General features: G+C 43.3%; 2 protein-coding genes and 1 pseudogene across 2 annotated transcripts in view; 1 reads left to right on the forward strand and 2 right to left on the reverse strand.

Annotated features, from left to right (window-relative positions):
* Positions 1-13,939, forward strand: part of IGFL2 (IGF like family member 2) — an 86,268-nt gene that overhangs the window by 35,451 nt on the left and 36,878 nt on the right. The gene's annotated exons all lie outside the window — the stretch shown is intronic.
* IGFL3 (IGF like family member 3) lies at positions 2,907-3,735 on the reverse strand. Its single transcript, XM_033229270.1, has 3 exons — positions 3,646-3,735; positions 3,293-3,346; positions 2,907-3,181 (listed from the first exon to the last, which is right to left on the reverse strand). Exons 1-3 carry the CDS (start codon positions 3,668-3,670, stop codon positions 2,907-2,909), a joined length of 354 nt encoding a protein of 117 aa, XP_033085161.1. The 5' UTR covers positions 3,671-3,735.
* LOC117091428 lies at positions 7,917-8,747 on the reverse strand (annotated as a pseudogene).

The raw sequence follows: 13,939 nt of genomic DNA on the forward strand, positions 1-13,939 counted from the left end.
GAATGGAAGAAAATATTCGAAAACTATTCATCTGACTAGGATTAATATCCAGAATATACAAGAAACTCAAACATCTCAATAGCAAAAACAAACAAACAAACTGATTTTAAAATGGGCAAATGATCTGAACAGACATTTCTCAAAAGAAGACATAAAAGTGGGCAACAGATATATGAAAAAACTACTCAACATCACTAATTATCAGGGAAATGCAAATTAAAACCATAATGAGGTATCATCTCACCTAAGTTAGGCTAGCTATTATCAAAAAGATAAAAAATAATGCTGGCAAGGATGCAGAGAAAAGGGAACTCTTATACACTGCTGATTAGAATGTAAATTAACACCACCACCAGGTAGAACAGTATGGAGGTTCTTAAAAAACTACAAAACAACCACTATATCCTCCAGCAATCCTGCTTTATCACACCACAGAAAAAAGGAAGTCAGTATATCTAAGAGCCATCTGCACCTCCATGTTTATTGCAGCACTATTCACAATAACTAAGATATGGAATCAAACTAGGTGTCCAACAGCAGATGAATGAATAAAGAAAATGTGGTATATAATCCCAGCACTTTAGGGGGCTGAGGCAGATGGATCACTCCAGGCCAAGAGTTCCAGACCATCTTGGGCAACATGGTAAAACCCCAGCTCTACTAAAAATACAGAAATTAGCTGGGCGTGGTGGCGGGTGCCTGTAATCCCAGCTAGTCAGGAGGCTGAGGCAGGAGAATTGCTTGAACCTGGGAGGTGGAGGTTTCAGTAAGCCAAGATGAAGTCACTGCACTTCAGCCTGGGCAACACAGTGAGACTCTGTCTCAAACAAAACAAAACAAAAAGCAAAACACATCATTTAAATCAGAACCAAGTGAAGTAACACAAACACCCTGGCTGTATTGCAGTGTGAGTAACTAATATTCCCCACTTCAAATAATTGTTTTTATTAACCAACCCCAATTATACAATTTGCCTATCCCCAATTATACAGACATGTTGTGTAAGGGGTACAGAAACAGATGGGCCTCCCTTGGCATGTTTACCGTCTGTGCATACTTTCCACTGAGGGTTCCTCCCCTTTTTGTTCTGTTTTTTTTTTTTTTCCTGACTTCTCCCAAAGCTTTTCAACTCCCACTACTTTCAGCCCTGGGATGTTTGCTGATACACAGTAGCAAGCATTTCCAAAAAAAACAAGAGATAACATATAAACACCTTTAGAATTCTAGGGAATAAAACATGTAATGTACATTTTAAGTATGTATTAATAGTTTTTTGTTTTTTGGGTTTTTTTGGTTTTGTTTTGTTTTTTTGAGACAGAGTCTCACTCTGTTGCCCAGGCTGGAGTGCAGTGGTGCGATCTCGGCTCACTGCAAGCTCTGCCTCCCAGTTCATGCCATTCTCCTGCCTCAGCCTCCCAAGTAGCTGGGACTACAGGTGCCCACCACCACGCCCGGCTAAGTTGTTGTATTTTTAGTAGAGACGGGGTTTCACCGTGTTAGCCAGGATGGTCTCGATCTCCACCTGCCTCGGGCTCCCAAAGTGCTAGGATTACAGGCGCGAGCCACCATGCCTGGCCGTATTAATAGTTTTGATGTCTGCAAAGCAGTTGATATTTCTGCCTTTTAGGCTGGGATTAACACTTTTTTTTTTTTTTTTTTTTGATAGAGTTTCACTGTTGTCGCCCAGGCTGGAGTGCAATGGTGTGATCTCAGCTCACTGTAAACTCTGCCTCCCAGGTTCAAGCAATTCTCCTGCCTCAGCCTCCTGAGTAGCTGGAATTACAGGCGCTCACCACCACACCCGGCTAATTTTTTGTATTATTAGTAGAGACGGGGTTACACCATGTTAGCCAGGCTGGTCTTGAATGCCTGACCTCAGGTGATCCACCCACCTTGGCCTCCCGAAGTGCAAGGGTAGGAGCAAAACTGCAAGTTTATTTTGGTCACCTAGCTTCAGGGGAAGAAGGTGGGTAAGGAGAGGTCTGTTGGCCTCCGGCAAATGAGGCCCACAGAGTTCTCCGTGCTGCTCTCCGACGGAGTTCCGACAGTCCCGACCGCAGTGGGGAAGCTGGGAAGTCCGTGCGTGGCACTCGTCTGCAGTGGCTTTTCTGGGAGTGGGAGGGCGATAGGCGGGGCACGGGCGTGTCCGGGGGCGTTCCGCAGGTGCGACCAGGTAAATCTTGGTCTCTTCAGATTGACGTCACCTGGCGCATGCCCAGTTGGTCTGCACCTTCCCGGGCGTCGGCTGCATTTTCGCGCGCCGGGAAAAGTTGGGGGAGATGAAGAACCCGGAAGTGCGCCATCTTGCCTCCGTTCGTCCAAACAAAAAATAGAAACAAACAAAAGGACTACTTAAACTGACATTAACTAATAAAAATATGCTCAAATTTACTGACAGAGTTATGGGCACTTCCTACAATACTTAGACTCTACCAATTGTAAGTAAAATAAGGAAAAAATTATAATTACAAAGCCAGTCTTTCCCCTCGGGGAAACCAAAATCCACTTTTGACCAATTGTTCCCTGCATATACATATACTGTATATTATTATAAGCTTCTTCAGAGAAGCAAAACATCTTTGTCTTCCCGACACTGGATTATTTAGCATGTTAGTTTTTTACATCAGGAAGGCAACTGCATGACTTGCATTTTTCTACCAGCTAAGGATCTGGTGATAGCTGGGTGCAAGAAGGTTGTGAGTTATTTATGCAGGAGGGCTATTTGTCCTGGACCATGAAGAAAGGCAGACTTACAGCTTATCTGCTTCTTCTTTTTGCTTTCCCCTGCTCCCACCAGGCTGACTCTTTTGCCCTTATTAGAACTCCACAAACAGGAGTTCCTCTTCAAGCCCTCTGTATCCCTGATCCCTCCCTCATACCTTTAGTTAAGAGCAAGGTAGGGGCCTTTACCCGATACAGCTCCGGGAGATGGGAGATGAATGACACTGAGACTTTGTGCCCAGAACCTTCACCTTCACAAGAAACTTCTGCTGGGGGCCAAAGGACTCGGGACAGCAGAGCTCAAAGCAGGGCCAGAAGGTGCAGTTGGAGCCACAGCGACGGGTCTGCTCTAAGGACAAGATGGCATCATCGTAACAGCACTGCTCCGAAGGGTTGTAGATCTTGTTCCCACACCTGGGCGCCGGCTGGCACAGCCATGGTCCTGAGTCAACAGGAGCATCTGGGGGCAGACATTGATGGTGTGCGTCCAAGGAAGAACAGATACTCAATTCCCAGTCTCTGTTCCCAACGTCACCTCTTCCCTTCTCATTCTTCCCTGTCCTGTCCTTACCTGTAGTTCCTTTTGAACACTGGGAGAGGAAGACTGTTATCCCCCAGACAAGAACTAAGGGAGAAAGAGAAAAGGTTGAACATGGAGCTGAGAATGTGACAAGTATGGAAACAAACTAACGAACAGGGGTTAGGGTGGTTTAAAGGTGGAGATTATCACTTGGGGCTAAATCTGTATGGGATCCTGTTCAGGCAGGCTCTGAGCAGCACGCTCGTCACGCTTTGAGATAACTAGGAGGGAGGGCACAGGAGGCTGGAATAATGTTAGGGATAAAGGGGAATGAATTGGGTTGAGGTTTGGGAGCTGCACTGGGGATGGGATGAGATGATATTTGGATTTGGGGTCCTACTTACCCAAGATGCAGCATCGTGGCATCATGCTTCCGAAGAGGCTCTAGGAGAACTAAAGGAGAGTGGTAAAAGGCTGGAACTTATGGATACAGGCTAAATGGGCTTGTCTGTTACCCTGGTAAGTTTACTGATTGGACGGTTGCTGATCATGCCACCTACAGTCTCCCAAGCACACTCCTTGAAAGTAACCAAAGTCTCCCAAGCACACTCCTTGAAAGTAACCAAAGTCTCCCAAGCACATTCCTTAGTTTCTTTTTTTTTTTTTTTTTTTTTTTTTTTTTTTTTTTGTTGAGACGGAGTCTTGCTCTGTCGCCCAGGCTGGAGTGCAGTGGCCGGATCTCAGCTCACTGCAAGCTCCGCCTCCCGGGTTTACGCCATTCTCCTGCCTCAGCCTCCCGAGTAGCTGGGACTACAGGCGCCCGCCACCTCGCCCGGCTAGTTTTTTGTATTTTTAGTAGAGACGGGGTTTCACTGTGTTCGCCAGGATGGTCTCGATCTCCTGACCTCGTGATCCGCCCGTCTCGGCCTCCCAAAGTGCTGGGATTACAGGCTTGAGCCACCGCGCCCGGCCCCTTAGTTTCTTTAAGGAGGAGACTGGGTGGCGTAAGGGACCAGAGAGCTGAATATTGCAGGGTGACTAATTGCATTCTCCATACTATTCCAGAACTCAGGGTGAATGAACGTAGGTTGGTCCTACTCCAAGTTAGGCTTCTAAGAGTTTTCGGACTCTGGCACTGATGAGGAGAGAGTGCCCAACTAAGCTCCAATCAGAGAGAATACTTCAGCCACTTCTCCATCTGGTTTCACATCCTTCCCTTCCTAATGCTTGCTTCTTCTATATTCCCCAAGCACGATGTCTCTGGAAATGGCAAGGGGACCCTTTCTGAAGCCACTTTGTTTTTTGCTCTGGAGTCATTAGAGTTGTCACCTGCTCTAGCAGATGAGCCATGGCTCTGGAAACTCCAATAAGCGGGGTGGGGGTGGAGAATAGCAATGGCCCAAATCTCCTGGTGTGCTTGGTGCAAGGATTCAGAGACTTCCAGCATCTTAGTTACATGGTCAGGGAAAGTACTAAACACCTGCTTTTCATAATCATATTATATTAGTGGCCAGTGATATGTGATGTAGTACTTAGATGTGTGTAGTACTTAGGTGTGCAGACAGAGGGAAGGGAAGGGCAGGGCAAACTGAGGCCTACCAGGCAAGTGCCAGCTAGGGAAGGGCTTGGACAAGTTCAAATAATCCCAAAGCTGTGGAAAGGACCTCAGCCTTCATGGGTATGTGATGATTCCATCAGAAAATGTCTAAGGATTGGTCAGACTTTCCATCCTCCACTTGCTGGCACAGCATAGGGACGAGTTTATCCAGCCTGTACCATAGCCTTTGAAATGGTTCTCCTTTTCTGAGCGTCATTCTTAGCTTCCTGTACATGTGCGGAGGTGTGGGGTTTGGTTTGGATGTACAAGGCTGCTTTTCCCTACCCCGGAACCTAAGAAGGCCAACAATGTGAAGATTCCTTGTGAGCCCAGGCTATCAGCTTGTTTACTACCAAATGTTAAAAAGAAACGTTCGAGTTTGATTAGGTAAAATACAAAGGACAAATAATAATATCTTTAATATACAATTATCATTCTTATCCCAGATGAAATTTCAGCTTGACTGTTGGGCATTGGGAAGTTAATGTGTACTTAATTTTTCATCTTACAGAAGTGGCGAGGGGCAACTTGAAGGGATAATTTTTAATGCATTTTATGATGATAATCATTTAGAGAAATTATCCTTAATGTTGTATCTCATTAACACTAAGGTGTCATTGAAAGACACACTGTTGTTTTACAACTCTAAGATGCAATCTCATCACTTAGAATGTTTATACTTATTAACAGAGCTTCTTGCAACACGTTGAGACGTAGACTTTTGGAAGGCAAATAGAAAAATAAAAATATGTGGGAAATAAATGTGTTAAAGATTTCTTAAAATGTCTCCACATTTAGAGACTGCCTCCTGTGAATCATCTTTCAACCCCAGATTGGTTCCTGTGCTTTCTTACACAACATCGTTCTCAGTTCTACCAACAGCACTGGTCATGCAGAGTTTGGTTTTATTCTAAGCTGCTGACACCCATGCTGCAAGTTATCATTGAACTGGTGACACTAGCCCCTTCTTTCTTTGAATTGTCTTTCATTGACTCCTAGAGATTTTGACAACTCCTTCTGCCTTTTTTTTTTATTATTATTATACTTTATGTTCTAGGGTACATGTGCACAACGTGCAGGTTTGTTACATATGTATACATGGGCCATGTTGTTTTCCTTGTGCTAGGCAATCCTTTTGTGCCTGTCTCGAAAACAAAATGTGATACTCTTCATCCCTTTGTCTTCTTGTGCCCCATAAAGCACTTGGTTATTGATTTGCAAGAAAATATGTACCTGGGTTTATTCCTAAAACAATGAGTATGTGCTTCATTAACAGTAAATTTACTTCATGGTCTTCTATTAATTCTGCACACACAACACACGAGCCAAATCATGGTGTTTTCTGATATTTAAAATGACAATTATACTCAACACATGAAACATAAGCAATCCACACAACTTAATTGAAGTGTCAAGAATATTAACCTGAAGACTTAGTTTGTCCCTGTACAAGTGGCAGCAGCTATGTCACTCTGCTTGTCTGACAGCTATTGCAAGACCTTATTGATGATAAGTTGCATCACTAGTTCAAGGATATGGGAATGTAGACTATCTATGTACATCTCTGAGTGGAGGAGAGTCATTTTAATTTGAAACTTAGTATTTATGAGGATCAGATGAAGTCACACTTGAAAAAGCTCCCAGCACAGTAGCTGGCATGTGTCAAGCTATTAGTGTTTTCTCTTCTCAACTGTGCTTTCTTAAAGCTGTAAAACAGGCTGGCACAGTGGCTCACACCTATAATCCTGGCACTTTGGGAGGCTGAGGCAGGAGAATAGCTTAAAGCCAGAAGTCCAAGACCAGCCTGGGCAACAAAGTGAGACCCTGTCTGTGCCAGAAAACAAAAATAGAATTAGTTGGGCATGGTGGCGCATGCCTGCATTCCCAGCTACTTGGAAGGCTGAGGTGGGAGGATCACTTCAGCCCAGGAGTTTGAGGAGCTGTGATGGCACCACTGTAATCCAACCTGGGTGACTGAGTGAGATGCTGTTGAAAGGAAAGAAGAAGGAAGGAAGGAGAAGAAGAGAATAAGAAAGAAAGAGCAAAATATACACATCTTGTTCCATGAACTATTGACAATTTAGGTCATAGGCAATCATCCTTAGTCTAAATTTTCTTGAAGGAAGAAATAACTTTCTGGCACTAAGTTTCAACATAATTTAGGTACTGGACAATTTTTGTTGATTTAATGAAAATCATCAATCCTCCTCCTAGAAAATTGTTCTTAAACGGATGTATAGGTAGATAGGTAAGATGTATAGGTAGGTAGGTAGGTAGATAGATAGATAGATAGATAGATGATGGATGGGTGGTTGGATGATAGATGTTAGATTGATAGACGACAGACAGACTGCATGCAATTTCCTTTTTTAGTCACTAATTTTACTTTTTTAAAATGTTAAAAATTTACTTTTAATTTTTTCATAAGTTATAGGGGTACAGGTGGTATTTGGTTACATGAGTAAGTTCTTTAGTGGTGATTTGTGAGATTTTCGTGCACCCATCACCCGAGCAGTATACACTGCACCCTATTTGTAGTCTTTTATCCCTCTCCCCCTCCCAACATTCCCCCTAAGTTCCCAACGTCCATTGTATCATTCTTATGCCTTTGCATCCTCACAGCTTAGCTCCCACATATTGGTGAGAAGATATGATGTTTGGTTTTCCATTCCTGAGTTACTTCACTCAGAACAGTTTTCTCCAATCTCATCTAGGTTGTTGCAAATGCTGTTAAATCATTACTTTTTTTATGGCTGAGCAGTATTCCATTGTATATATATATATACATGCCACAGTTTCTTTTTTTTTCTCATTAAACTTTTTAAATGGGTCTTACAATTCTGTGATAAATTTTTGGTCAAGCTGTTTCCATTACAAAGTACTGATTTTAAAAACTAATAACTTAAAACTGCCACACGCAAAAAAGAAAACCAAAGTGGTCCACAAAACATTCTCCTTTCCTTCTGAAGATTTTATGATGCATTGTGACCCCTAACCAGTCTTTTATTACTAAAGTTAAATGGCCAATTGAAACAAGCAGTTCTCAGACCGTTCTTCCACCACTGATTAAGACCGGGGTGGCAGGTATTAGGGATAATATTCATTTACCCTTCTGAGCTTTCTGGGCAGGCTTGGTGAGCTTGCCAGCTCCAGCAGCCTTCTTGTCCACTGCTTTGATGACACCCATGGCAACTGTTTGTCTCATATCATGAACAGCAAAGCGACCCAGAAGTGGATAGTCCTAGAAGCTCTCAACACACATAGATTTGCCAGGAACCACATCAACGATGGCAGCATCACCAGACTTCAAGAATTTAGGGCCATCTTCCAGCTTTTTAGCAGAATGGCGATCAATCTTTTCCTTCGGCTCAGCAAACTTGCATGCAGTATGAGCCATGTGGCAATCCAGTACAGGGGCATAGCCAGTGCTGATTTGGCCTGGATGGTTCAGGATAATCACTTGAGTGGTGAAGCCAGCTGCTTCTATTGGTGGGTCGTTTTTTGCTGTCACCAGCAATGTTGCCAAGATGAACATCCTTGACAGATGCGTTCTTGACATTGAAGCCCACATTGTCCCCAGGAAGAACTTCACTCAAAGTTTCGTGGTGCATTTCGACAGATTTTACTTCAGCTGTAACATTGACGGGAGCAAAGGTGACCACCATACCAGGTTTCAGAACACCAGTCTTCACTCAGCCAACAGGAACAGTACCAGTACCGCCAATTTTGTAGACATCCTGGAGAGGTAGGTGCAAGGGCTTGTCAGTTGGATGAGCTGGTGTCAGCTGGATGCAGTCCAGAGCCTCAAGCAGTGTGGTTCCACTGGCATTGCCATCCCTACAGGTGACTTTCCATCCCTTGAACCAAGGCATGTTAGCACTTGGCTCCAGCATGCTGTCACCATTCCAACCAGAAAATGCGATGGGGTTGTAGCCAATTTTCTTAATATAAGTGCTGACTTCCTTAACAATTTCCTCATAGTTCTTCTGGGTGTAGGGTGGCTAGGTAGAATCCATTTTGTTAACACCAACAATTAGTTGTTTCACACCCAGTGTGGAAGCCAGCAGGGCATGCTCTCAGGTCTGCCTATTCTTGGAGATACCAGCTTCAAATTCACCAACACCAACAACAAGAATCAGGACAGCACGGTCAGCCTGAGATGTCCCTGTAACCACATTTTTGGTGAAGTCTCTGTGTCCTGAGGCATCAATGTCCAATGACGACAATGTTGAGATGAGTCTTTTCCTTTCCCATTTTGGCTTTTAGGGGTGTTCTGGTGGCAAAGCCATTGCAAAAAAGTACTACAGTTTCTTTATCCACTCGTTGACTGATGGTTATTTGGGTTGGTTCCACGATTTTGCAATTGGAATTGTGCTGCTATAAACATGCATGTGTGAGTATCTTTTTCATATAATGACTTCTTTTCCTCTGGGTAGACACCCAGTAGTGGGATTGCTGGGTCAAATGGTGGTTCTACTTTTAGTTCTTTAAGGAATCTCCACACTGTTTTCCATAGTGGCTGTACTAGTTTACATTCTTACCAGCAGTGTAGAAGTGTTCTCTGATCACTGCATCTATGCCAACATCTACTGTTTTTTGATTTTTTGATTATGGCCATTCTTGCAGGAGTAAGGTGGTATCGCATTGTGGTTTTGATTTGCATTTCCCTGATCATTAGTGATGTTGAGCATTTTTTCTTATGTTTGTTGGCCATTTGCATATCTTCTTTGGAGAATTTTCTTTTCATGTCCTTAGCCCACTTTTTGATGGTATCGTTTACTGATTTGTTTGAAATCCACAATCCCCATCAAAATACCACCATCATTCTTCACAGACTTAGAAAAAACAATTCTACATTTCATATAGAACCCACATAGCCAAAGCAAGACTAAGCAAAAAGAACAAATCTGGAGGCATCACACTACCTGATTTCAAACTATACTATAAGGCCATACTCACCAAAACACCATAGTTCTGGTATAAAAATAGGCACATAGACCAATGGAACAGAATAGAGAACCCAGAAATAAACCCAAATGCTTACAGCCAACTAATCTTCGATGAAGCAAACCAAACCATAAAGTGGGGAAAGGATACTCTTTTCATCAAATGATGCTGGGATAATTGGCTAGCCACATGTGGGAGAACGAAACAGGATCCTCCTCTCTCACCTTATACAAAAATCAACTCCAGATGGATTAGGGACTTCCATCCTGAAACTGTAAAATTCTAGAAGATAACATTGGAAAAAACCCTTCTAAACCTTGACTTAGGCAAGGATTTCATGACCAGGAACCCAAAAGCAAATTCAATAAAAACAAAGATAAATAGTTGGGACTTAATGAAACTAAGGAGCTTTTGCACGGCAAAAGGAACAGTCAGCAGAGTAAACAGACAACCCACAGAATGGAGAAAATCTTCACAATCTATACATCTGACAAATGACTACTATCCAGAATCTACAATGAACTTTTTTAACTTTTATTTTAAGTTCAGGGGTACATTTGCAGGTTTGTTATATAGGTAAATTTGTGTCATGGTGGTTTGTTGTACAGATTATTTCATCACCCAGGTATTAAACCTAGTACCCATTAATTATTTTTCTTGATCCTCTCCCTCTTCTCACCCTCCACTCTCTGAAAGGCCCCAGTGTGTGTTGTTCCACTCTATGTGTCCGTGTTTTCTCATTTAGCTCCCACTTATTTTTTTTATTTTTTAATTTTTTTTATTTTTTGAGACGGAGTCTTGCTCTGTCGCTCAGGCTGGAGTGCAGTGGCCTGATCTCAGCTCACTGCAAGCTCTGCCTCCCGGGTTCACGCCATTCTCCTGCCTCAGCCTCCCAAGTAGCTGGGACTACAGGCGCCCGCCACCTTGCCTGGCTAGTTTTTTTTGTATTTTTTTAGTAGAGACGGGGTTTCACCGTGTTAGCCAGGATGGTCTCGATCTCCTGACCTCGTGATCCGCCCGTCTCGGCCTCCCAAAGTGCTGGGATTACAGGCTTGAGCCACCGTGCCCGGCCTTAGCTCCCACTTATAAGTACAAACATGTGATATTTGGTTTTCAGTTCCTATGTTTGCTAAGGATAATGGCCTCCACCTCCATTTATGTTCTTGCAAAGGACATGATCTTATTCTTTTTTTTATGACTCCATAGTATTCCGTGATGTGTATGTATCACATTTTCTTTATCCAGTCTACCATTGATGGGCATTTAGGTTGACTCCATGTCTTTGCTATCATGAATAGTGCTACAGTGAACATACACGTGCATGTGTCTTTATGAAAGAATGATTTATATTCTTCTGGGTATATACCCAGTAATAGAATTACTGGGACAAATGGTCTTTCTGTTTTTAGGTTTTTGAGGAATCACCACACTGTTTTCCATACGGTTGAACTAATTTATACTCTCGCTACAGTGTATAAGTGTTCCTTTTTCTCCACAACCTTGCAAGTATCTGTTATTATTATGTTTTAACTTTTTAATAATAACTATTTGGACTGGTGCAAGATGGTATCTCACTGTGGTTTTGACTTGCATTTTTCTAATGATCAGTGATATTAAGCTTTTTTGATATGCTTGTTGGCCGCATGTATGTCTTCTTAAAAAGTGTCTGTTCATGTCCTTTGCCCACTTTTTAATGGGGTTGTTTGTTCTTTTTCTTGTAAACTTAAGTTCCTTATAGATGCTGTATATTAGACCTCTGTGAGATGCATAGTTGGCAAAAATTTTCTCCCATTCTGTAGGTTGTCTGTTTACTCTGTTGATAGTTTCTTTTACTGTGCAGCTTTTCAGTGTAATTAGATCCCATTTGTCAATTTTTGCTGTTGTCATGATTGCTTTTGGCATCTTGGCTATGAAATCTGTACTTATTCCTATGTCCAGAATGGTATCGCCTAGGTTATCTTCCAGGGTTTTTTATAATTTTTGGTTTTACATTTAAGTCTTTAATCCATCTTGAGTTGATTGTGGTATATGATGTAAGGAAAGAGTCCAGTTTCAATCTTCTGCATATTGACAGCCAGTTATCCCAGCACCACTTTTGACTAGGCAGTCCTTTCCCCATTGCTTGTTTTTATCAGCTTTGTCTCAGATCACATAGTTGTAGGCGTGCAGCCTTACTTCTGGGCTGTCTATTCTGTTCCGTTGGTCCACATGTCTGTTTTTGTAGCAGTACCCTGCTACTTTGGTTACTGTAGCCCTATAGTATAGTTTGAAGTCAGGTAGGATGTTGCCTCCGGCTTTGTTCTTTTTGATTGGGATTGCCTTGGCTATTCGGGCTTTTTCTGGTTTCATGTCAATTTTAAAATAGTTTTTTCTAGTTATGCGAAGAATGTTATTGGTAGTTTAATAGGAATAGTGTTGAATCTATAAATTGCTTTTGATAGCAGTGGCTGGCCGTCTGAAGTGGTCACTGCCATCATGCTGGCTGCGGCGGGGACGTGCGCTGCAGTGTTGGTAGGAGTGATTGCAGGAGCAACCGTGGTGGTGGTGGAACCCCTGTGCCCCGCATCCCCTGTGCCCTGTGTTCCCGAGGCAGCTGACTGTGCCACTCCCACCCTTGCATGGCCTAACAGGACCCACTCCCAGGCCTGGCGCCTCCACTGCAGCCTCAGCCTTGCTCCCCACTGCGTCCCAGGAACCCACAAGCACCAGGCAGAAGGCACAGCCAGGACTCCTGGGGCCAGCCCTGAGAGCATCGAGTTTGTGTGGGGTTGGTCGGGGCCGCTGCGCTACCAGCACCTTGCCTGCCATCACTGCAGGGAAAATGTAGAGAAGAGGTGGGCAGTCCGCTGAGCCAGCCCCTGGGAGCCATATGGAACCCACTGCCCTGGGCACCACCACAATGGGGCTGGGCTGAGTCACCCTCCAGCAGGGGAGCAGCCTGGTTGGGCACAGAGGGGCAGGCAGAGAGGAGCCCTGAGGAGAAGCTGCATTGAGGGTGGTGCCACACTTCACAGAGCCAGCTGAAGCCAGGAGGAGGCAGGTGCCCCACCCTCCTGGATGTGCTCAAGTCAGGGCTGCAGTTTCCCAAGTCGTGGCTGCAGACCAGGGCCTCCTTGTGTTCTTGGGGGCTGGGAGCAGGCAAGAGCCCCACCCTCCCAAGCACAGGGAGGACCTAGGCATCTCGGCACTTTGGGGGGCCGGGAAGGCCCCTCTTTCCATTTGCCGAGGAGTGTTTCGTTCCCATTATGTGGTCGATTTTTCAATGTGTGTCATGTGGTGGTGAGAAGAATGTATATTCTGTTGCTTTTGAGTGGAGAGTTCTGTAGAAGTTTATCAGGCCCATTTGATCCAGTGCTGAGTTCAGGTCCTGAATATCTTTGTTAATTTTCTGACCCGTGATCTGTCTAATACCGTCAGTGAGGTATTGAAATTTCCCACTATTCTTGTATGGATGTCTAAATCTCTTTGAAGGTCTCTATGAGCTTGCTCTAGGAATCTGGGTGTTCTTGTGTTGGGTGCATATGTATTTAGGATAGTTAGGCCTTCTTGTTGAATTGAGCCCTTTACTGTTACGTAATACCCTTCTTTGTCTTTTTTTTTTTTTTTTTTTAATCTTCATTGGTTGAAAGTCTTTGTCTGAAATTAGGATTGCAACTCCTGCTTTTTTTCTGTGTTCCATTTGCTTGGTAGATTTTCCTCCATCCCTTTATTTTGAGTCTATGGGTGTCATTGCATTTGAGATGGACTGCAAGCAATTTTAAGGGTTCAGGTTCACTGTTTATTTAAACCAAATACTACAGGGTATGATCTCCTGAACTAAGGGGGTGAAGTACACGTTTCCTATAAAGCAGCCTTTTTCATTATCTCACAGGGCAATAACTTCTTTAGAGTTTTGAAAAATCTTTTAGTTCCCCCAGCAAGCATCAGATGATGAGTTAAAGAATATACCATATTATTTAAAATATTGCATTTGTTTGTCTATATGCCATATATCGAGGTTCTTGGAAGCACCTTTTCATTATGTTTATAAACTGGTTACTTGCAAGTGGTTGCTTGCCAGTTTAAACTAGCTTAAGCTGTGGCAAAAAGAGGAACTTACGATCTTTGGTAGGTTCCAAATTAAAAAATAAAGTGAGCAAGAACTAAGATTAGAA

The sequence above is a fragment of the Trachypithecus francoisi genome, unplaced genomic scaffold (genome assembly GCF_009764315.1).
Source record: "Trachypithecus francoisi isolate TF-2019V2 unplaced genomic scaffold, Tfra_2.0 Lachesis_group12, whole genome shotgun sequence".
Classification (NCBI taxonomy): Eukaryota; Metazoa; Chordata; class Mammalia; order Primates; family Cercopithecidae; genus Trachypithecus; species Trachypithecus francoisi.

Coding starts and splice junctions, on each gene's coding strand:
- IGFL3 (XM_033229270.1), bottom strand. CDS start 3,670: ATGATGCCACGATGCTGCATCTTGG. Junction 3,347..3,645: donor GCCACGATGCTGCATCTTGG/GTAAGTAGGACC, acceptor TTTCTCCCTTAG/TTCTTGTCTGGGGGATAACA. Junction 3,182..3,292: donor GTGTTCAAAAGGAACTACAG/GTAAGGACAGGA, acceptor GTCTGCCCCCAG/ATGCTCCTGTTGACTCAGGA.